The sequence below is a fragment of the Chaetura pelagica genome, unplaced genomic scaffold (genome assembly GCF_000747805.2).
Source record: "Chaetura pelagica isolate M959 unplaced genomic scaffold, ChaPel_1.0 scaffold146, whole genome shotgun sequence".
Taxonomy (NCBI): Eukaryota; Metazoa; Chordata; class Aves; order Apodiformes; family Apodidae; genus Chaetura; species Chaetura pelagica.
Genome location: NW_009953645.1, coordinates 482,057 through 504,693, shown reverse-complemented (window position 1 = coordinate 504,693; position 22,637 = coordinate 482,057). Strand labels below are relative to the sequence as shown.

The 22,637-nt window shown below is 50.5% G+C and overlaps 2 protein-coding genes across 2 annotated transcripts in view; both read right to left on the bottom strand.

Annotated features, from left to right (window-relative positions):
- Nucleotides 1-5,571: 5,571 nt before the first annotated feature.
- On the bottom strand, nt 5,572-12,791 carry LOC104390663 (disks large-associated protein 4-like). The gene is made up of 7 exons (XM_009999843.1): nt 12,592-12,791; nt 11,984-12,345; nt 10,865-10,956; nt 9,999-10,411; nt 8,456-8,547; nt 6,743-6,895; nt 5,572-5,960 (listed from the first exon to the last, which is right to left on the bottom strand). Exons 4-7 carry the CDS (start codon nt 10,390-10,392, stop codon nt 5,745-5,747), a joined length of 855 nt encoding a protein of 284 aa, XP_009998145.1. The 5' UTR covers nt 10,393-10,411; nt 10,865-10,956; nt 11,984-12,345; nt 12,592-12,791; the 3' UTR covers nt 5,572-5,744.
- The window catches only part of LOC104390672 (disks large-associated protein 4-like), a 68,635-nt gene continuing 56,858 nt past the window's right edge, over nt 10,861-22,637 (bottom strand). Inside the window, exon 4 of the mRNA XM_009999853.1 lies at nt 10,861-10,956. Within this exon, the coding sequence (XP_009998155.1) occupies nt 10,861-10,956 (96 nt within the window). The remainder of the gene's footprint in view (nt 10,957-22,637) is intronic.

The window sequence follows — 22,637 nt, the reverse complement described above, 5'->3', positions numbered from 1 at the left end:
AGACAGCCCCCTGATTGGCTGTGGCGTCAGAAGGACTCAAATATAAAAATACACATATTTCTATACAACCAAATATATATTCAAAATATAGTAAATACATAGTCTCTATATGTTAGAAATGAAATGTAGTGTTGATTTTGCATTCTAGTGTTAGAAACACAGTGTCAGGGTTGGTTTTATCTATCTATCTATCTATCTATCTATCTATCTATCTATCTATCTATCTATCTATCTATCTATCTATCTATCTATCTATCCTAGTGTCAGAAATATATAGTTTGCTTGAGATAAGTGAGATATCTGCACATTCTAAGGACTCCAGGAGGGGTTTATGGCCCAGGAAACTGAGGGAGTGAATTGGGCTCCATCTGGGGATCCCAACATGGAGCAGGATTGATGGCCCAAGGTCAGACCCAACAAAGCCCCTTCTGTCCTGCTGCTCAGGGCAGGTGACACCAGCAGGTTTGTTCATTGGGAAGGCAGCCAAGGGGACAAGAAAGGTCAAAATTTTACCTTAAAAGGTAAAAAGTGACCTGCTAGGATGGGATGTGTGAACAGGGGCGGGAAACTTACAGGATCATTGGAAGCATGGGAGAGGCTGTGAGCCCTGGAGTGCCCAGCCAGTGGGGATACAGGGGAGGGAACTTTGGGAATAGGGAATATAACCCGTTATTCACCTCACTATGGGGGCGCCTGCTTGTTTAGGTCACCCGTTCTTGCAAGAGTGTAAACAAACCGCTTCGTTGAAGGATCCGTGTGGGCCTGTTCACTGGCGCCACAAACGTTTCTCACATATAGAATGTTGGCTATATCTACAATTATTGATACTGAGATGTGTATAAACACGTATTTCTGGACACAGCCCCTACCCCTGCACACCCGCACCTGGTTTAATACCCGCTCACGCAGGCACAGTTCCCAGGCTGCTCAGCACTCCCAGCAGCGCGGGTCCCGCAGCCCCAGGGGCAGGTGCTGCTGCAGGGCCCGGGGCTCTGTCACCCTCACAGGAAAGGTGTTTTTCCTTATGTTAACCTTGAACCATCGCCCCATGTCCTGGCTCTGCTGAAGACCCTGGTCCCCTTGCCCTGATGCCCCCATAGACACTGATCAGCACTGACCAGACCCCCCTCAAGTCTCCTCCAGGCTGAGCAGCCCCAGCTCTCTCAGCCTGTCTCCCAGGGCAGCTGCTCTGCTCCCCTCAGCATCTCTGTGGCCTGTGCTGGACCCTTCCCAGTGGCTCCTTGTCCTTCACCAACCAGGGAGCCCAGACCTGGGTGAAGCTGGGCAGGTGTGGCCTCCCCAGGGCAGAGCAGCCACCCTGGGCACTCTCCTGCTGCTCCCTGGGTGGCACCGGCCTCCCCAGCTGCCCGGGCACCTTGGGGCTCGTGCTCAGCCTCTTGGCCACCAGGACTCCAAGATCCTTCTCCTCAGAACTGCTTTCCACCAGGTCCACCCCTAACTTGTACTGGTGCTTGGGGTTATTCCCCCGCCAGGCTCAGCTCCTGCCTTGCTTTTAACCCAGAGGTGCCCGGGCTGCCCTGCAGCCCCCGGGCTCGGTGCTCCCACCCGGTGCCAGCTCCGCGGTCCCTTGCAGAGCTGGGAAAGGGGCTGCTCTGTTGCTTTGCCCTTGTTGGATGGCCCTGGGAAAAACCCCAGTACCAGGAAAACTCCAAGGAGAGAGAAGAAAACCTGATCCTGTTTTGTCCCCCAGGAGGCTGGTTTGGGATTCAGATTACCAGAAAGTGATGTTTTTTCCCCCATGAGGGTAGATCTTAACTCTCTAGCCTGGAGCAACAGTGCCCTGAGAGGAGAAAGGAAAGGATAAAAATGAGCAGGGGTGGAAGGACAGCCCTTTCAGCAGGCAGCAAGCTGCCGGGTGACAAACACTGGGCCCTAATCTTCTGGCAGTTCAAGAAGTTCCTCATCAAAGCAAAGTCTGATGAAACCTGAAATCCTGACTGTTTCTAAAGAAAACTCCAAGCAGAAAGGACATCTAACACTGCAAGCAAACAGGCACTCAAGCCCCTTTTGAAGGAGCTGTGGTCTTCCCTTTTGCTCTAACAGGTCACTTTAGCAGCTTGATCCCATTCTTGCTTTTTCCTAATTTGAAGGACACCCATCTCTAGTGGTGAGCAGGGTGTGCTGCAGCCATGGTCCTCAGCCCCCAGCCAGACCCATGGGCCTACTGCAATCTCCCTGAGCCCCCAATGCAAGGCACAGCCCCAGGAGGGTTCCTGCAGCAGGACAGTGCTGGTGCTCCCCCTCTGCTCTCACACCAGCTGGAAGGGGACACAGGATAATGAGTGCCTTTCCCAGCATGGCCTGTGGTTCAGAGGTCTCCATCAGGGAGTTTGGGTGGCTAAAGTCACCCATTGAACCCGCTTGGCTCTGCATGCTGCCCTGGGTGCCTGGCTGGCAGCAATGCCTCATACAAACAGCTAAGAACAACCATCCCTTTGTCACAGAGGGGGAAACTGAGGCCCAGCCACACATCCAGACATGCTTTCACACACTCACAGAATCATTAGTGCTGAGAGGGACCTCTAGAGATCATCTAGTCCAACCCCCTGCTAAGGCAGGAGCACATTACACAGGATTGCATCCAGGTGGGCTTTGAATATCCCCAAAGGAGACTCCACAGCCTCTCTGTGGAAGCCTGTTCCAGTGCTTCATCACCCTTACAGCAAAGTTATTCCTCGTGTTTAGATGGAGCCTCCTGTGTTCCAGCTTGCACCCCTTGCCCCTTGTCCTGTCACTGGGCACCACTGAAGAGTCTGGTCCCACCCTCCTGACACCCACCTTTAGACATTTATAGACATTGATAAGGTCTCCTCTCAGTCTTCTCTCCAGGCTAAAAAGTCCCAGCTCTCTCAACCTTCCCTTTTAAGAGAGATGCTCCAATCCCCCAGTCTTCATTGCCCTCCTCTGGACCCTCTCCAGCAGTTCCCTGTTTCTCTTGAACTGGGGAGCCCAGAACTGCACACAGTGCACCAGGTGAGGCCTCACCAGGGCAGAGAAGAGGGGGAGGATGACCTCTCTCGATCTGATGATCATGCTCTTCCTAAGGCACCCCAGGATATCATTGGCCTTCTTGGCCACAAGGGCACATTGCTGGCTCATGGTTAGCTTGCTGTCTACCAGGACTCCAAGATCCTTCTCCTCAGAACTGCTTTCCACCAGGTCCACCCCTAACTTGTACTGGTGCTTGGGGTTATTCCCCCGCCAGGCTCAGGACCCTACACTTATTTCTGTTGAACCGCATTAGGTTCCTCCGTGCCCAGCTCTCCAGCCTGTCCAGGTCACAGCCCTCTGGTGTCTCAGCCACCCCTCCCACATTTGTAGCATCAGTGAACCTGCCGAGGTTCCCTGTCCCCTTGTGGAGGTGACTGATGAAGATGTGGAACGTGCCTGGGTCCCCTTGGCCACCCTGCTGGCAGGTCGGCCCAGCCCCGCAGCCGCTCTGGCACCCTGCGCCGTTACAGGCACAGAGAGTTCCCAGGCAGCTGCACAGTCAGACTGCATCTGTTCATTGCCTGGGTTTTCAGGGCAGGTCAGCCAGCTGCCCTTGCTGCTGTTTGTCCTCTGAGGTGTGAGGCACAGAGCGGGAGACAGGCCGGGACAGACCCAGGCCCTTGGAGCCCGGGGCTCTGCAGCCCGTCCTGCCCGCGGCGCCGCGGGAACGGGCACCTCAGCCCAGCACTGTCCCACGGGGGACATTTCACCTCCCAGCCAGATGAGCCCACAGGCCATGGAACCACAGCTTTCCCCAGCAAAGCCGCAGCAGCAGGCTCAGCCACTTCAGGAGTACATTTAAAGAAAAAACAACACAAAACTGAACCAAACCCCAACCCCACCTTTCCCTTGTGTTCAATTTCAATGCTAGAGATCCCTAAAACTGCATCTTTACCATCTTCCCCAAAACCCTGACAGTGCAGCCCAACAAGTCAGCATCTCTACCCACAGAGAGAAGACCAGGAATGAACTGGAGTTACACTATGGCCCAGCTGTGGTAAGAAACTAATTCCACAGCTGAGGATTCACAGTAGGTGGGCAGACACCTCAAGAGCACCCATGCATGGACAACACTGGATATACAATGGTCACTCAGACATCATTCAGATTTCACTTTTATTTTTTTGCTTTCTGGATCACCAACACCCTCGCTGAAACTTCTTTGGGATTCTTCCCCCACCCCCATGAAAGTAGCAAACAAATCTCCCAACTTGTTTAAACAAGTGAAGGAAAAAAAAAACAACCCCACAAAAAAAAAAAATCCCCAACAAGTTCACTCAGGATGGAACCAAATGCTTATTCTGAAGGGGTGGCAAATAATTCAGTGGTGGCAGTTCTGGCTTCAAGGAGTCAGACTGAAAAGGAGACCTACAAAGGGGCTAAAAAATATTTAGCAATCCTTCCTCTACCCAGAGAGCAGGGAGAAAAGGAAAAAATAGTAATCTGATTACACGCAGGGTATATATTTTTACACACACTTTTACACACATCTAGATATAGTACATGTAAAAATATATGCTGTACATCTGCCCATTCTCACCCGGGTGCTTTTCGTACAGCAGCTGCACTGTGCACATGGGCATGTATCCGTGTGTATGAATTCAATGTACAGGTACTGCTAAGTGTATATGTGCATATGTACACATACATACAGGCAGGCAGCCTACCACCCAGCTACCTGTGCCTTCCTCTTTGTACAAAACCCACTCGTCCCATCCTGAAACACCCTGTTGCTCTCCCCAGCCCTCCCCTTCCCCAGCCCACTTTGAAACAGGTCCCCCCAGTGTAGCAGCTTCTTTCTCAACAAAAAACAAAACAAAACAAAACAAACCCAACAAAAACCAAAACATGTTGTTAAGGAGAAAAATCAAAGTGAAGAATGTGTGGCTGGTGCCTGTATTTGTTCTGTGGTCCTTCAGCTCCTCTCCTGTGCCTGGAGCAGGGCACAGCCCCTGGGATCAGCCAAACACTGCCCCTTCCCCCTTTGCCAGTTTATTGCACATTTCCTTCTGGGCTGCATTTCAACGACTCTGCCTGACATTCCACAGACCCTGTCATCCTTCATTAGAACAGAGGAACACAAACCCACCTCCCTCTCCCTGCCCACCCACCTCCCCCCCACCCCAACATCCCCATCAAAAGGAAAACAAAAAGCCACCAGGAAGGGCTGCTCGCTAGCAGAGTGCAACAGCAGGACACGCCAAACGGGTGTTCTTGAGAGCCCTGTGGAAGAGACGTTGTTCCTAACACAGTAACCAAAGCCATGCAAAAGGTGGAACAAAGGGAGCGGACAGAGGGGAAAAAAAAGGATGAGAAGGAAAAACAGAACTGAGGAGGAGGAAGAACACAGCATGGCAAGTGCTCAAGGCTTCATGTTTTCTTGTCCTCTTCTTGTAAACAAGCTAATAATTCTCATCGGATAGAACAAGTAAAAAGACTGAAGTTCCAAGTTGAGGGGCTGGAGTTTCCAGGAGTCTGTTCTGTCCATCCAACACCACAGCCAGGGAGAAAACCAGGGGGTATTTTTTTCTTTTCTTTTCTTTCTTTCTTTTTTTTTTTTTTAAATCTTCATTACTTAAAGCTGAGAGAAAAAAGCCAACTCGGGAGCCCTTTTTGCAGGATGGCTCATGGTCTCTAGACTGAATAAACCACACTAGTTTCGAGAGAACCTTTTTTTTTTTTTTTTCCTCCTTTTTAATTACTTATAAAAACCACGCAGCTCCTCCCTGGGCTCACAGGCGGGTCTGCGCCTCGGGGACGTAGATCTCGATGCTGTCGGCGCTCTCGGTGGCCGAGTTCTGCCGCACCGAGGCGGCTCGTTTGGCCGCCATGAGGCGCTTGCGGGCTTCCTGGCGCTGCTTGTCGGAATCGGAGGCTTTGTCCCGGGTCAGCTGGGATTTGGACTTGGCTGGCTTCTTTGGCACTGGAGGGGGTGGTTTCTTCTCTTCCTTTAGGGAGACAGTAAGGAAAAACCCAAACATAAAGTAAAAATGCACCTACCTAAAAATGCTCCCTGTCTTGGTACGGACTCTAAGGCACAGGGAACTAAGCCAGGAGATGGAGGGTCAAGTGAAATAAGGAGCAGTTCTTGAGCAGGCTTGCAGAAAAATCAGCTTCCTTCATTCCTAAAAAGGTGCCATTTTGCATCTCGTGGCACAGAGGTGTCCTTCAGGGAAGTGGACTAGAGTTTCCAGCCTATGGCCCATCTATAGGTCCGAGTGTGGCACAAGCAGCATGAAAACTGAACTCTGGAAAATCTGGAAATCTGGAAAATCTGGAAAATCTGAAATCTGGAACTGGAAAACATGCTGCCCTGCTCAGAGCCACGGTCCTTCCTACCCTCATGTCAGGCAGTCTGGCCCAGGGACATGACCTGGGCTGTATTTTCAAAAGGTTCTAGCAGGTGTTTTTTATAGACACCAGGAATAGTTAAAACCTATTCATGCAGTGTTTGCAACACTAGAGGCCTCTGCAACCACTGCTCTAGGTGTTCACCATCACTCCCTGCTCCACTCTCCCTCCATTGTTACACTTTTTCCCCAGCACAAAGTTGTTCCCACTGTTACTCATGAGGAATGCTCTTTGGTGCATTCCAAGGCTTTGAAGCTGCATTGCACAAGTGGAAGATGGTAAAAGCCCTAGAAGTCTTCCATTTGCAGACAGGAATAGACCTCAGATCCCTGAAATGTCTGCCAGGTGCTCTGGCCATTCCCAACTGCCCCACACTCACCTTTCGCTCCGGTGTCTCTGCCAACTGCCAGCTATTAGCTTTCAGGTGGTACAGCTCATCAAACTTCATGCTGATGTCTTCAATGGACAACTGCAGGAGATCCCAAAACCCAGCTAGGTCCTGGGCTGTGGGTCTGGGATTGGCATTAGGGTTCTAGAAAGGAAAGCATAAAAAAACCCCAACAAACCTTTCAGAGAGAATATTCCCTTCTGAGAGGCAGAGCAGTCTGCACAGCTCACATATTCACCCCTTGTATCTGCCAACTGAGACATCAAGAACCCACAGGAGACCCTAGCCCCAAGCATGCAGAAACACAAAGCCATCATTTACAGTCAAAACTATTTTTGCAAAGACTGGAAGCAAAGATCCTTACTGAACTTCTCCTGTAGGAGCTTGAAGAAGGGTCCTGCAAAAGACACTCTCCGGAGCAGAAAGCAATAGCTCCCATTCCCCCAAAGCTTCCCCAGCTAGAGCTAATCCCACAGCAGTAATCTCCAACCAAAGGTCCCCAGCACATGATTCACAGCTGGTTTCTTACAGAGATCCTGATTTCAGGGTGGGTAATAATGGAAATGGATCCAACATGATGCAAAGCACAGCTCTGACACCTGGAGAACTTGCATGTCAGTGTACAGCAATCCCAAGAAGCCAATAGAGCTTCCATGGGCAAAATGACTTTGCTACATTCCCCCATAAAACAATCTGAAACCACCAGCCTTCCTTGGGCCTGTCGGAAAATTCTAAGTAGCTGAAGTTTCTTCCATAAACAGAATATTCCCAGTTCTGAGACATGGGAACTGCCATCACAGGCCTGGATTTTCTCAGGAAAGCACAGGACCAGATCTGAGCAACTTAGCACAAAGGAGACCTCAGCACAAAGCTCTGCTGAAAGCCTGGCAGCTGGTGGTGCTACTGCTCATCTCAGCCGTGAGCAGCCAGATCAGCAAGCAGATCTCAGCGCTTCACTACCCCCGCCAAGTTTCTTGAAGGTTTCTTTTGCAAGTAAAGGGGAATTCAACTCTGAGGAAGTTTGCAAAACTCATTCCACAGTAAAGCTTGAGGGCAGACACAGCTTCCCACCCACATCAGCCCTGTCCAGCTCGCAGCCCTTGCCTTACATTTGAAGGGACCCAAGTATCAGAGCTTGGTGACCAAGGAGGGACAATCCTGTTGGGACACTTTTACCATCCAGGTAATTGACATGCAAAGCAAGCATGCTTTGAGAAGAACAGAAGACTTTTCAAATATTCCCCCCACTTTGGCAAAACCTCAGCTGTTCACCTCAAAAAAAAAAAAAAAAGCAAAAAAAAAAGCCCTTAAGAAGTACCAAGAGGTGGTTCCCAGGACAGATGGGAGTGCAGCCAGTGACAGTGCAGACCCACAGAGAGACTTGGTGTATTCAGCACACCCTGAGCAGCAGTTCAAGAAGATTCCCCTGTGCTCACATAAGCATCAAAAGGAATTTCAAGCAGTGCCCCCCTGAGTAGAGCACAGCCCAGGAACTGTCTTCTGGGAAGCCAGTTGAAGTGCTCAGCATCCCCCTGTGCAGCTGCCTGTTTAACCAGCATTCAGCCAGCATGGCCTGGTGGGCAGGCTGTGCTGGCCTCATGCCTACACTGACAGCAGCCTTTTCTTATCTGTCCATGTTCCTGTAGTGCTGTTGAAACAGGTACATGCCCCTCTCAAACCTGGAAGAACCAGATGCAGACTCACCAAGTTTTGTTCACACAGGCCATGGAATTGCTGGAACTTCTGTGACATTAGTAACTGTGCACTGCCCACTGCACTCAGGACCTTTCCTAAGACTATGGGGGAGGAAAAGAAACAAGAAGATCTCAGTTAAACGGACTATTAAATGCAGCAATGAACTTGAGTGTTTCTGAAGCAAAGAAACACTCCTGAGTCATGAGAAAAGGCGTTTCAGAGATCCTCAAGGAACTAGCTGCTCTCAGTGAGCAGATGTGCTGGCACCTGTTTGCAGATCTCAACCTCCTCTTCCACTCATATATGAGATGGAGGCAGCAAGGGTCGGAACAGTCCCCAACCTCTGTTTACCAGAAGGGATTAAAACACTGGCAGGCTAGGGGCTTTTAATGGGCAGGACTTCATGCTGCTCTTAGTGGGTTTTTCAAGAAGCCTCTGACCATGGCAGCATTATTCTGCATGGGCTGCTCCCTTCCAAAGGCCTGGCTGAGGGGCCCACAGCACATAGAGCTGCACCATGAACAGGGATGAACCGATTCACCTTCTCCCTGCTCTGCTGCTGCACCTGCAGAGGCAGCTCTGAATGCTTCTAGAGCTTGGTGAGACGTGTACACTGGGCTCTCTGCATACCCACCAAGCTCCCAGTTACAGAATCTGCTCAGAGATTGCTCTTAGACATCACAGATCTAATGCTACATTGGTCTTGGTGTCTGTTCTTGGCAGAGCACTCTTGCCACAGGCCAAACAAGGGCATCCCCTGAGGCAGGGGTAGCCCTGGCACGGCCTGTCCAGCTTGGCAGCCAGTGCAGCTTCTTAGTGCAATAGGATTAGAGATAAGCTCCCCAAGCCCAGCAGTGACTGTGAGCTGTAACACTTCCACCATCATTTCACCTTTCCCAGATATGAAAAAACAAAGATCCTGCCCTCTGCAGCCTAGCCACCCACTGCTGTCCCTCTGTATGCACCACAGGCTTGACTTTCACTGCAAGCAGCACAGGTTTTGCCAACTCTTGGAAATAATGTAACAAGCCCAGTTGGGATTGAACCCAATAAAATCAAGTGGCCTTTTGTTCTCTGTGCTTATGCTTTTGGTGTATTTAGCAAAATTCAGTGAAGCCTTCCCACATGAAGAAACCTCCTCTTTGCTGTAAAGACGAGTCCACCAACTCCACAGGTCAAACAAGATCAAAGGTCATGTTCCTTCTGCCCCACTGCCAACTAAACCTGCCTGCTTGAGCACAGTGGGTTAGGCAGGGAGACAGATCCCACAGCCTCCCTGGAAGCAATCTGATTAAATCTTTCATCATTTCTGAATGGTCAGAAGCTGCACCATCCTGTGGAAGTCTTACATGCTGCATCACAGGATTCTTTCTTACCCCCTCTGCTAGAGGAAGCTGCTTTATCCCTTTCAAAGAAAAAATGTTCCTTATCCCACATTCATCTCCATGTTCTCTCTGTGGGTTACTTCACTGCAAAAACCTGATCCAATACTTAGTTACAACTCTTCCTGGAGGGAGGAGCTGCTAGGTGTCCAGAAGCTGACAACACTTACCTTCTTCAGAGAGATTGTTCTCTTTGGTCTCCTGGTCCATCTGGCGGCACCAGCCTTCTAACCGCTCTGTCTCTGCCTGCAGCAGCTTCAGAAACCAGTACCCGTCCCGCCGGCAGGCTCCTGGCTGTGTGGGCTCTGATGGGGAGGTGGAGGAGGATGTCTCAAGCCAAGGGTCAGGAGGAGGGAGAGAGGAAGTCTCCAGGGCTGGGTCATTGTTTTCTCCATAGGAGAGGTTTCTCTTTATCTGTGAGGGCTTGGCTGGTTGCCTGGTAGGGGCATCAACACCAACGGAGTTGTTGTGTTGGGGGCACTCAGCGAGGCTTCTCTCAGATGATTTACAGGTAGAGTTATTAGGTTCCTGTGTGTCAGAGTCTGTGTCCTGTTTGGAGGACATGCTGTGAGGCTGGCTGTTTCTAGAGAGATCAAAAGCAAAAATGAAATAGCAGAACTCAACCTGGCCAGCCTGGCACCCTGGCAGTGGAAGGTGTTTGTTCCTGATGCCTGCAAATGAGGCTCCCCCTGCCCTCCCTGCCCCTCCTCACACACAAACACACCACACGTTCAGACAGAAACAATTATAAGGTTGCCTGCTTACTGCACCAGGCTGTACAGGCGAGAGGACTGACGTGCATCTATCATTACATCTTGTACTTTCATTTATTTGTTTTTAATTTCAAACTCCCACTGATTTGCCTGTTTACACAACAAGTGTTTTTTGCAGCCCGGCCATGCTGAGGGGAGAGCTCTCCTCAGGCCCCCATTCAACACCACTCATATTGAAAAGGAGGGGAAAAAAGGTCTAAGTGAAACTGGGGGAAATGCAATTGACAAGAAAGGAAACTACAAAACTTGTGTCTTTCACTTACCGCCACTCGTCCTCTACCTGTACCCCGATGGACTGGAATTTCGTGGCTGGTGGAGGAGGCTCCTCTTTTGCCACTGGCTGAAGGCAGTCAACCTTATTAAACAGAAAAGATACAGACAAAACCAGACACAAGAACTTGCTGCTGGAATTCACATTAGTAGACCAGGAGTGCTGCACACACACACAGCATGCTGACACCACATGCTGACTGGAGGGTGGGCTAAGGAGAAGCACAAAGCTCAGGTCCAGGTGAACATCAAGACTGCATCCTGCCAGGAATCTGCTCTAAGAGCACTTGGCTCTGCCTCCCACCCCTGGGGAAGGTTCCCCAGGATGGGAAGGGCTGCATGGCCCTGAGGGAGCAACTGTGTGTGTGGCAGCTGACATGGACTTGCCCAAGTGCTCAAGTCCCTGCCTGCAGCACTGGAGCCAGCACTTTGGCACAGAATGAGTGCTTCCAGCAGTCAGCCATCTGCACCTGGGAAGTCTGCCCACAAGAAGAGTGTAGAATGGCAGGTGACTTAGGTTTTGCTGAATAAAGCAAGTTTACACTACTCAATGGGTCCTCATTTGACTATCATCAACAGCTCGTTTCCATCCATTTCCACAGAGTTAAATGCTTCCAGCAAGAGAAGCAGCCACCTGCTGGGAACGGTGCACAGCAAGGAACTGCTCCCTCATACAGCTCTGGGACCATTTTGCACTGCAGCAGTCCTCACTACGTGGATGTCAAATAGAAGGGCCCACCTTTCAGAACAAAGTTGTCCTGTGATGGACAAGGAGCAGCTTGATGCTCAGTAACACACAGTGCAGAGCACAGGCCCGATGCTCGGCAGCAGGAGGCCTCTTCAGAGGGACTCACCCAGTTAATATGGTCCCACTGCTTTATGAAACATCTTAATTTTGTACTAAAAAGAACTCGGCCTTTCTTATGGTGTCTTATGGAAAGCTTCTGCTGTGTTTTACCCCTGGGAACACAGGACATTAGTCTGACAAGGCAGTTAGTTTCTCTTGCTATTCTAGGTGAGTTCAGACGCACACCTGGTCACACAAAATGCACAGGCTAAATGGATGGGATAAGGACATTCCTTAGGACAAAAGAGAACAAACTATTCCATACTTGTATTCCTATTGACGACAACTTTCTTTTGGGGATATTCTCCACTTTAGGCTCCTCACTAGTCAGAGTCCCCTTATCACTTTTCAAAGTTGCATTTTTCTGGGGTAACTCTGGAGTCTCTCGTGCTGGAGTCACGATGCTTCCTCTCGTCACACTGGGTGTCCTGGTGCTGTCCAAGCTGTCTGAAGAATTGCTGAGTCCTGACTGGCTGGTCACCTCGCTCTTGTGGTCCTGGCTGTCCAGGTAGGTGTCCTGTGCCGACTCAGTGCTGCTCTGCACAGTGACAGAGATGAACGGCTTTGATGTGGTCCGAGGTGGGACAGGAGGTGGAGTCTTTTTATATGCCACTAGGCATGATGAACCTGCAGTAATGAGGTGGGAAGAACGGAGAATGCAAGAGACAGATTGGGGAGAGAGAGATACAGCAAAAGAGAAAGAAAAAGCAGGTCAGTCACACCATCCAAGAGGAGCCTCCAAGTAGAAGCTGGAGGCAGAAATGCAGGAACAATCTACAGCCAGCAGCTTTCACTGGGTAACCCAAACCAAAGCATGAGGGGAAGCAGAAGGCAGAGCCAGAGCTAGCTTGCAGAAGAAATCAAAATGAATACCATGATGTGTGAAAGGCTGGAAATGGAGAAGAGGTATAGAAAAGCCTCCCCAGAATGCTACAGGGTTTGACAGGTGTGAGCCTCCACGTTGGGAAAATTGTCTTTGGCTACACCCTATGTTTTAGTGTCCTAGTACAGGCAAGTGTCTCAGCTCTTTGTCCCATCAGTTGACAAGTTTCAGTGTCTGGAGCAGGGTGGTGTTTTTTTCCTATAAAAATGGAAAGAAGCCATAAAGTTTGTTAGATGATGCTGACGGTAGGAACAAATGTTTGTCAAGTACCTTAAAAACCCAGCTGACAGGCCTCTGAGAAAATACATCATCTGGATGTCACAGCCCAAGAGTGGCAAGGCTGCTGCTTCTGCATGTCCCCAGAGCTAACTACAGGGAGGCTGGAGATGTGTCCCCAGCAGGCACACTGAGCACACGTCCACGCTTGTACAAACACATGGCTGGGCACACAGGTCACACCGGAGCACCCACATGGACATGGACAGCAGCAAATGTCTCATCCTGCTCCTGACTCTGGCTTGACAGGATCGAAGTCCATTAGTGAAACAGGGTGGATAATTGTACCATTAGTGGTATGAGGATCCTGCTGTAGCTGTGCTTTGGCATGGGGTCTGCCCAGGCCCTGCCCCCTGGGCACACAAGCCCCTGAGCCAAAGTCCTCTTCCAGCAGATGTCCTGACAGGACTGTGCTGGGCAGGGCATGGCCAGAGAAGCACACAGACCAGCCACCTGCCTAAACACAGCTGACTCCCTTTATCCCCTTCCCCTATATTCCCTGTTATTGTTCCTCCTCAAAACAACAAAACCCTCTTCTTGTCCCACCTTTGGTTCCTCCTCTAAACATCCCATCAAGTCCTGTGCAATGCCAAACTGCTTTTCCCCTGAACCCCATAATGCATCCTAGCAGCCTCCTTAGCCCAAAAGGTGACTTGGAGAGCTGCTCCCCAAGGCTCAGTGATGGGTGTCATGGCTGGACAACATGGTTGAGGCTCTGCTGGGACAACCCCAGGAAAGGCCTGGACAGGGCACTCTGGGTTCCTGGCTTGTGGTCCTACCTACCATTGTGTGTCCCTGTTCTGGGCTTGTGCAGATGGATCTGGGATGGGCTGATGACCTCTGGGATGGGCCTGGAGTAGCCCAGCAGGGTATGACCAGGGCTTCCACTCCTGCTGTTTTCTCAGAGTCCCTTCATGGGTGTGCAGAGGAGCTTTGTCACACGTGACACCACCCACTCCAAGCACAGCCTGAGAGGCTCCCAACAGCCACTCTCCTTGCTCAGCACTGCCCCACCACACGTTCTACCTCCTGGAACATGAAGCTCAGTCCATCTACCAGCTCCCACCCAAGATGACTGTGGTGTACTGAGCCCTCCAGTCCCACTGCCCTGGGAGCTGCAGGATCAGGGTAACCTTGCAGTGCCTGCAGGGATCCTTCTCTTGCCTTGGTGTCCAGGTGGTGGAGCACAGCTCTGCTTTGGTCCTGCAGGCTGGGTAGGCAGCTTTGCTGCTCCAGGATCATGGACAACCAGGATCATGGACAACCAGGTCAGTCTACCTCAATTGGACCTCACATATTAAAAGGGGGGTCCGGTGGGTGAGCATGTTCCTGAGCTGTGTCAGCAGGGTAGTCCCTTTCCCACATTCTCCGTGACAACCCAAGCACCCCCATGTAAGTCACTACAGTCCAATGGGGTGGGAAGTTCTGGCAGGGCTCTCCTTGGTTCCCTGCTCCAACTTACAGTCCTTGGTCTCCAGCAAAGGGGTTTTGTCCTTCAAACTGAAGCCCCACGTACCACATTGTTCCACACACACCCTTTTCCTAGCCCTTGGCATACAGATGTTGACAGATACCAGCAAAGCCCTGTACACTTCCCAGGTCACCAACCAACAATACAGGTGAGCTATACAGACCCAAACCCAGTTTGTGTTCTCCTAGTACAGCTCAAATGACTGCAGGGACTATAATTCCCTTGGGTTTCCTGCTCCAACCCATATTCCCTGATCTCAGTGAGGTTTTGCACCTCACATTGCAAGGGCCTACCTCCCACTGCACTGCCCAGTACCATACATAACCTCCCCAAAACCTGCTGTCAGGGATACATCATAGAACAGCAAATGGTTTGAGTTGGAAGGGACCTTAAGGAGCATCTACTCCCAACACCCCTGCATTTCTAATCCATTCCCCCTCATTCCATCCCTCCCTGCCCTTGTCCCAAGTCCCTCCCCAGCTTTCCTGGAGCCCCTTCAGGCACTGGAAGGTGCTCTAAGGTCTCCTCAGAGCCTTCTCTTCTCCACACTGAACACCCCAAGTCTCTCAGCCTGTCTCCAGAGCAGAGCTCTGTGCCAAGTGGTCTATCCTTGAAATTCGTATCTTCCCAATTTAGAGACCAGGATGTCATGTGGGACAGTGTCAAACGCTTTGCACAGGTCCAGGTAGATGATGTCAATTGCTCTCCACTTGTCCACCAACACTGAGACCTATCATAAAAGGCCACCAGATTTGCCACAATTTGCTCTTGGTAAGCCACGTTGGTTGTCACCAATGTGGGCTTTAGCCTCCCTAACCTGATCCCTGGCTGCTCAGACTTCTTTGTACTCCTCCCAAGTGACCTGTCCTTGCTTCCACCCTCTGTAGGTTTCCTTTTTACATTTAAGAGTGTCCAAGACTTCCTTGTTCATCCATACAGGTCTCCTGACGTTCTTGTCTGCCTTCCCTTGGTTGGGATACATTGCTCCTGGGTTTGTAGGAGGTGACCCTTGAATACTGCCCAGCATTCTTGGGCTTCTCTCCCCTCCATGGATCTTATTCCATGGTACCCTACCAAGCAGATCCCTAAAGAAGTCAAAGTCTGCTCTCCTGAAATCCAGGGTAGTGAGTTTGCTTTGTACCCTCCTTGCTTCTCTAAGGATCCTTAATTCCACTACTTTGTGGTCACTGCAGCCAAGGCCATCCTTAAGCTTCACACTGGCCATCAGCCTATCCTTGTTGGTGAGAATAATGTCCAGCACAGCAATAGATGCATTCCAGGAACTTCCTGGATTGCTGGTGCCTTGCTGTGTTTTCCCTCCAGCAGGGAGCATGGCTGAAATCCCCCGTGAGGACCAGGGCCCGTGGAGGTGAAGCTGCTGCCCCATCCCCTTGGCCAGCCTGGCCTGGTGGCTCGTGGCACTGCCACTGCCACAACACCTGTCCCTGGCTTCCCTTTAGCCCTGACCCATAAGCTCTTAGTTCCTCATCCATTCCAGGTGGAGCTCCACGGACTCCAGCTGGTCACTGGTGTAGAGGGCAACGCCCCCACCTCTGCTTCCCACCTGTCCCTCCTAAAGAGCTTGACCCATCCATTCACACTCCAGTAGGAGTCCTCCCATTAGGTCGCACAAACATCTGTCACTGTTCCAGTTCATGTCCCAAGCTATGGGCATCTGCACAGGCCTGCAGACCCAGGCCATGTTCATCAAACACCACAGACTGATAATAACTTTACCATTTCCATCCCCAAAGTAGGCACCAGCACATCAACAGACAGGAAACCAGTTCTCTCTGGCAGGAACCCTTTCACCACCCTGGGGCTGCCAGGGCAGACAGAGGTACCTGTTGCTTCCCATCCCAAACTGCACTGCCTGTACATCCCAAGGAGCTCAGAGCAGGGCACACCACAAGTGTTTTTATCTTTCAGGGCCTATTGGACATGACCAGTTCTGGCTCAAGCCCTGGAATTTTAGCATAATTAACTGAGATGCATCAAATGAACCTGACCCAAACTGATAACAGGAATGGGAAGGGCTGCTGCAGGCACGAGTCTCCTGGCAGCTCCTTTGCTTCCCCAGACAGTCCCTCTGCCCACAGCAGAGGCTGGCCATGCTCACGGGGCACCCAGAGGTGTCCCAGCTGCCTCACCACCTCCCATGGGATCAGAGCTGGTTCTGAGCACCTCTGGGATCCCAGCTGTGTTCCCAGCAGGGACATCACGCAGCAACACCACGGGTCTGACACCTGACAATATTTACACGTGTCTGTACTCACACACCCCGCAGTATTTACCACATTAACAGCTGAAAGTTCCAGTTCAAAGAAGGGACTAAAAAGGAGGGGTTAACAGAGAAGATCTGTTTCCAAAAGCATTTCTATGCCCAAAGATGCTGAGCTCCACTGCTCAGAACCAGGCCTGTGCCACAGAACCAGGGAGCCTAGGAAGGGGTTCCCCTCAGCATGCATCTGGGGAGGAGCTCAGGAAGGCACACCAGCTCCCCCAGTACACCAAGTCCAGCACAAACTGAGCAGTAAGCTGATGGCCACAAGAATGGAACTTATCCTGACTGTTCACCCCTGCCCTCACACTGCCTTCTGACACATCCCACACAGCTGCAGGAGGGACCTGCAGTAGGGAACCACCTTGCTAAAAGATCACCAGGACAAGATACTGATGTCTGGGGACATAGACTATTTTCAGCTTGATCAGTCCCCAGCACTGGCACATGCCATGGAAACTGCCAAGGGCAGCCTGAGCCTGCAGCTGCCATGCTTCCAGCCCTGGACAGGAACTTATTATGCACTTTAAAAACCACCTACAGTCATTTCCTAGAAGGTCAGATGCAAGTGCTCCAACTTGTCAACTCTACATGCCAAAACGCACCTACACAACATCCTTCAGCCAACACCTCTTTGGTCATGTGAGCAGGGGACAACCACACTGCCAGACCATTACCAACAGATGACTAGAATGGCTAGATGCCCTTCTGGGCACTGGGATTCAGCTACCACCTGGCAGCCCCACCTCAGCACCACTCCAGAGAATCACTGAATCACCAAGATTGGAAAAGACCTTTAAGATCATCAAGTCCAGCCTGACCTGACACCACCACATCAGCCAGACCAGGGCACTAAGTGCCACCTCCAGCCTTTCCTTGAACACATCCAGGGCGGAAACCACACTCAGGACAGTAGCAGGACCTGCTGCAAATGCTAGAGCAGCACCAGCTCAAAAGTGTTTAATATCTCCAAGCCAACTAAACTTGCCACTGGGATGCCTTTTCAGAGGTACCAGAGTAGACAGCACCACTTGTGCAAGCACAGGTTGAACTCCACCAGAACTTGATCTCTGCCCATGGGTGCTGCTCTCCAGGCTCTGGTTCACTGTGCAAATGTACAAACTGCCAGCACAAGAGGTGCAACACCAAGTCACTGCACCATCACTCCCATCTTGGACATCCCCAAAAGCCTCCTTAGGTGTAGTGTAGTTTTGGTCACACTAGAATTTGCCTTGCTATATCTGTTCTGCCCTCACAGCAGAAGTCTCCCACACCTCCCAACACCCAGCATGGCATGCCAGGCAGGTAGAGCACTCCTCAGGTGAGCACATCTCCAGGAGTTTTGCCCCAGAACAGACAATCTCCTGGCTCAACAGCCCCTTGGGTGCAGGACAGCACTGCGGAACAGGGAGGAAAAGCCTGATGTGCAGCAAAGCACAAGCACAGCCCAGGTCCTGGGCTGCCCACACACTTGTCAATGCCCCACAGAGCCACAGGCGGCCAGAGCCCTCCCAGCTGCAGGGCAGGAGCAGGTGAGCAACCCACAGATGAGGAGGGTCCACTCTCTGCCAGGGCTGTCTGACCAGAGAGCATTATCTGAAATAGCTACAGCAATGCCCAGGCCAAGCCTTAAAATAGAATCACAGAATTGCTTTGGTTGGGAAAGAGCTTTAAGATCACTGAGTCCAACCATTAACCCAACTCTGTATAGAGTCCAGTGCTAAACCATGTCCCTCAGCATCACATCTACACATCTCTTAAACACCTCCAGGGATGGTGATTCAGCCACTTTCCTGGGCAGCCTGTTCCAATGTTTGATAACCATTCCAGTGAAGAAGTTTCTTCTAATATCCCATCTTATACCCTGTCTTGTACAGCTCATCCCAAGAGAGCAGTGCAGGAGCAGCCTGAGCAGAGCAATGGCAGAAGTACCCCAGGATGAGCTGTGGCTACACCACCAGAACACAGGACACTCCTGCTGCCTTGCATTACTGAAGCAGGAGGACATGGCAGCTAGTATCTGGGACAAGCAAGAGCCACCCAAACTGGCAGTGGAGAAAGCATATCTGCAGAGCCCTCCAGTTAAATCCCTTGTCTCCCCACTCCACGTGGCCTCTTCCCCAAGGGGTGCCAGCCCTGGCACAGCAGTTGCCCATGGTCCCGTGCCACCTCAAAGTGAGCCTCTGTGCCACCACCATCCCACTCAGAGCCCAACTGATGGGAGGGGTGTGGTAGCTGGGCTGGCCTGTTTGTCAGGAGCACAGCTCTAGTTTCCCAGCTGCTGTTTACACCCCTAGAGTTGTCATGTAATTGGGGAAGTATATCAATGGCTATCTGATGTTGAACTCTGCAGCCAGGCAAAGCAAGGGAAGGCAGCACATCAGCACAGAGAGGTAGATTTTCCTGGGGAAAATCAGTGGTGTCCATGGTCAGTAAGTTAGATACAAATTCATCCTTCCACCTACCAACAGACAGTATGAATACAGTTTGTGTTGCTCTGTATACAGGGGGAAGCTGCAGCCTCGTCTGGTCTTGTTCCTGGTGATCCCTTCATGCTATTCAGGTCAGCTGAGGAGCATCACTGATTTTGCTAGAAGGGGATCACATGGTACCAACAAAAGATGCCCCTGTTAATGTACATGTGGTCACTGGATTGACTGTGTGAGCTATAAAAACAAGCTGATGGTCTAAGAAAGATTGCAAATGAAAAACTAAAAGATCAGAAATCTTGAACTGGGGATGCTTTGATTAGTGCAAGTGCAAATTAATACTGCTGAAGCCCTCCACAGCCATAAAACAAGGACTACTGACTCTGCAGCAAACCCAATTTCAAAAGCAAAAGTTGGAGGAAGCCCATCTAGAACAGTCTGCCCTTCTCCCTCAACACAATTCTGAACTGTCAGTGCTTCTTGCATCTGTGGGAAGTGACAAGATATTGAGGAAGCAGAAAGCATCCCAGTAATGCTGTAAGAGAGATGTTACTGGACCAACTGAGAAGGCAGCATGTCCTCATGGCTCAGAGGTCAATCCCAACCCTTAGGAGCCCTCCAGTTGCTCACCCCTGCCTAGGGGCTGCAGCTCAACACAGTAGGAAACTGCTCTTGGGTTGCTACAGGTATAGCCTTACTGTACTTTAAAATCAACTTATGCTAGAATGTTGAACTACAATCCAAGTGGACAGTGGAGCAGGTACACATCTTATTCTGCAGCACCATCAGCCAAGTTTATTTGCTAACATCAGCCACACTTCCAAAAAAGTGTGGAAGAACAAGAAAATGTGGAAGTTTTGCTTAAGCTTCCAGCTTTGCAGCATTAGACTCTTCCTGGTCATAGGATCTTCTAAGGCTTATTTAAGTAAGCTGTTAGAATTCACAACTGTGCTGTAGATGACTGATTTTTGGGGGAGGGACATCTGTTTATAGACTTCCTTGCATTATTATTTTTAGAAAGCAGCATGTTTCCAAATTAGCATCTTCCACATGACATTACCTGCTGCTCTCAGGGCCTTGGGCAATACCCACGGATGTAGCCCCGGGCAGATGAGCTGTTTTCAGCCTTCCTGACCCCCAGACCAGTTGGGCACACTGGGATCCTCCCTTTCCAGAAAACCAGGCATTTGGTTCTTGAAAGAGGCCCCTGTTCAAACACCATAATGCTGTGATGCCCTGCTCAGTACCAGCCAGCACTGCCAAGATCACAGCCAGAGTATTTGGTTTTAGATTTAAATATCATAAATGCTCTCAAGTGTGCAACCAGCATGAAGTGCCCAGTTATTTCATTGCTATTGATGATTCAATACAGGCTGGTGATATTTCCAATAATTCCAGTGACTTCAATGACCTTTTCAAACCACTCTTTTTTTTTTTTTTAATTACCTCCAAGGCTCTGAGCCACAGACAGTTGTGAAGGCAAATTAGACTATGCTCAACCATATTAGTAGGGCTCAGACTGCTATCACTTTTCTGCTCCATGTATTCCTCCTTTCTCCAACAAATAAGCTCACTTCCTTTAGAAAAGCAACATCCTCAAAAACAATTATACAGGCTGGATCAATGGGCCAAGGCCAATTGTATGAGATTCAGCAAGGCCAAGGGCCAGATCCTGCACTTGGGCCACAACAGCCCCAGGCAAAGCTACAGACCTGGGGAGGAGTGGCTGGTAAGTACCCAGCAGAAAAGGACCTGGGGGTGCTGGTTGCCAGGCAGCTGAACACAAGCCAGGTGTGCCCAGGTGGCCACCAGCATCCTGCTCCTGCAGCAGAAACAGCGTGGCCAGCAGGAGCACCGAGGTGAGGTTGCACTGGGGGCAGTTCTGGGCACCTCAATACAAGAAGGACATTGAGGGGCTGGAGCAGGTGCAGAGAAGAGCAACCAGGCTGCTGAAAGGCCTAGAGAACAAGGCTTATGAGAAGTAGCTGATGGAACTGGGGCTGTTCAGTCTAAAGAAAAGGAAGCTGAGGGGAGACCTTATCACCCTCTGCAACTACCTGAAAGGACACTGGAGAGAGGTAGGTGTTGGTTTCTTCTCACAAGTAAATAGTGATAGGACAAGAGGGAACAGCCTAAAGCTACAAAACAGGAGGTTTAAGGCTAGACATGAGGAAATTTTTCTTCTCTGAAAGGGTTGCCAGGCATTGGAACTGGCTGCCCAGAGAGGGGGTTGAGTCACCATCCCTGGATGTGTTAAAAAGTCATACAGATGTGATGCTTAGGGATAGGGTTTAGGGGTGAGCATGGTAGAGTAGGGTTAAAGGCTGGACTTGATCTTAAAAGGGTCCTTCCTAAATGATTCTATAATTCTGTGATTATTAATCTCTCCCACCCCAAGACAAGCTTATTTGTCTTTTAAATGAAGCAACCCAATAATCTTGCAGCAAATGAGAACCACCATCAGCTGCATTATCCCCTCAGAGGTTTTGCATGTCTTTAGGCTTGTGTTTGCTACAGGTCTCACAGGTGGCAGGAGCTGCATTTAGAGGCAGTTTTCAATAGCAAAGGGAACAGGTACAGCCACATTCCAAGCAGCCTGACCTTGAACAACACTTCAAGGCTGAAACTATAAAGAACTGCAGGATGTTTTCTTTGTAGAGGGTCCAAGTAAAAAACACAGAATCATTAAGGTTGGAAGGGACCTCAAAGATCACCAAGTTCCAACCCCCCTGCCATGAGCAGGGAACCCTACCACCAGACCAGGCTGCACAAAACCCCACCCAACCTGGCCCCAAAAACCTCCAGGGATGAGGCATCAACAGCCTCCCTGGGCAACCCATTCCAACCCCTCACCACTCCCAAAATGAAGAACCTCTTCCCAATATCCAACCCAAATCCCCCCCCCCCCCCCTCTCAGTTCAAAACCATCACCCTTTGTCCTGTCACTGCTCTCTCTGATGAAAGCCCTTCCCCAGCTTTCCTGGAGCCCCTTTCAAGTACTGGAAGGCGTTCTAAGGGCTCCCTGGAGCCTTCTCTTCTCCAGGCTGAACACCCCAACTCTCTCAGCCTGTCTTCATAGCAGAGCTGCTCCCGCCCTCAGAGCATCTTGGTGGCCCTTCCCTGGACCCTCTCCAACAGGATGAGGAATAACAGTTTTAAATTGAAAGAGGGCACATCCAGAGGGTGGACAAGACACTAGCACAAGTGTGGTGAGACACCAGCACAGACCACCCAGGAAAGTCACAGATGCCCCACTCCCTGGAAGTGTTCAAGGCCAGGCTGGGTGGGACCTGGAGCAATCCAGTCCAGTGTGAAGTGACCCCACACATGTCAGTGGGGCCAGATTCAAATGATCCCCAAGGTCACATCAAACCCAAACCACCAATGGTTCTGCGATTCTATGAAACATGTTCCATAACTGTGGATGGACTGTGCCTCTGTCAATCCGTATAATCCCTCCTCTAGCACACCAGAACATTTGCCCCCCTAGGAGTCATTTCCACAGTGTACCCTAATATTTAACTGTTACATGGTGTTAAATCATTTCAGGATGTGTTTGCAACCCAAAGCTCCCATCTC